This window comes from Amphimedon queenslandica, unplaced genomic scaffold (genome assembly GCF_000090795.2).
Source record: "Amphimedon queenslandica unplaced genomic scaffold, v1.1 AMPQUscaffold_1689_Cont26303, whole genome shotgun sequence".
Classification (NCBI taxonomy): domain Eukaryota; kingdom Metazoa; phylum Porifera; class Demospongiae; order Haplosclerida; family Niphatidae; genus Amphimedon; species Amphimedon queenslandica.
The window spans coordinates 1-1203 of NW_003557970.1; the positions used below are offsets into that span (position 1 = coordinate 1).

A 1203-nucleotide genomic window follows, 5' to 3' on the forward strand; every position below is an offset into this window, starting at 1 on the left:
CGACTGATGGATAGCGGAATACCTGAAGAAAAAATACCTCAATATTTCTCAATATACGGGCTACGTAAATACGACCGACTGGGAGATCAGGTGGTTACTGAAATTATATATGTCCACAGTAAGATAATGATAGTTGATGATAGAGTGAGTGTAATAGGATCAGCTAATATCAATGACAGGAGTATGCTGGGTGACAGAGACTCAGAAATGTGTCTGATCATTGAAGACACTCAAATGGAGCCAGGGACTATGAACGGAGAGGAGTTTGAGGTCGGAAAGTTCTCTCATAGTCTTCGTTGTCATCTTTTCCGTGAGCACCTCACCCTCCTTGATGATGAGGAGTATTCTGCTTCTGATATTAAAGTTGAAGACCCTGTCTTGCCATCTTTCTTTACAAAGTTGCAAAAAATAGCCTCGGCAAACACTAAAATTTATGAGGAAGTTTTTGGAGGGAAAGTGGAGCAGAAGAATGACATTCATACACTTGATGATCTTAAAAAATGGCAAAAGGTTCTTGGATTAATAGAAACTGATAGAGCAGCTGCTGAAAAAAAATTGAAAGATATTGTTGGAAGTTTCGTTGCTTATCCTGCACTGTTCTTAAAGGGCAACTTAAAAATATCGTTATTTGATAAATTTTTTCATTTGACTGTGGGGATAACTAATCCAGATAACACTTTTGCTTGAGACTTTACTAATTTAGACATACAATGTACATGTACATACATAGCTACATTAGTATTTTAGGATTTTCTAGTTTATTTTTAAATTCATTGCAATTAATTTTTTTGCTCAGATATGAACAAAAAGTCAATAAATGTAATCAATTTCATGTACATGAATTTTTTTGCACTATTTCTGAACCTTGCTAAATACAAATGCTATGTAAAGGCAACCTCAATGGCTTAATACAAAAAAATACTGTTGCTAATGACTTGGGTATTTGAAGCCAATTCCCAAAAATGGCTCTCAAAATACTTCCTGATTGACACTTTATTATTGATTCTTTAATTTTAAACAACCAACCACAATCTTTTCGATCATTTTCAACGATCACAGCCTCTATAATTCAACAGATTACAACACTTCTGAGGAGTAATCACTCATGTCAAGAAGTGTATATAGCTTAACTACTAATTTTTGCTGAAATATAATGCATAAAAAAGTCAACAAAATTAAATCATGGTCAAGGGGCTAAATAAC

General features: G+C 34.1%; 1 protein-coding gene across 1 annotated transcript; it reads left to right on the plus strand.

The window, feature by feature from the left end:
- Nucleotides 1-6: 6 nt before the first annotated feature.
- LOC105316323 (phospholipase D2-like) lies at nt 7-765 on the plus strand. The gene has a single exon (XM_011411156.2). It carries the CDS (start codon nt 7-9, stop codon nt 685-687), a length of 681 nt encoding a protein of 226 aa, XP_011409458.1. The 3' UTR covers nt 688-765.
- The last annotated feature ends 438 nt before the right edge of the window (nt 766-1203 follow it).

Coding starts and splice junctions, on each gene's coding strand:
- LOC105316323 (XM_011411156.2), top strand. CDS start 7: ATGGATAGCGGAATACCTGAAGAAAAAATACCTCAATATTTCTCAATA.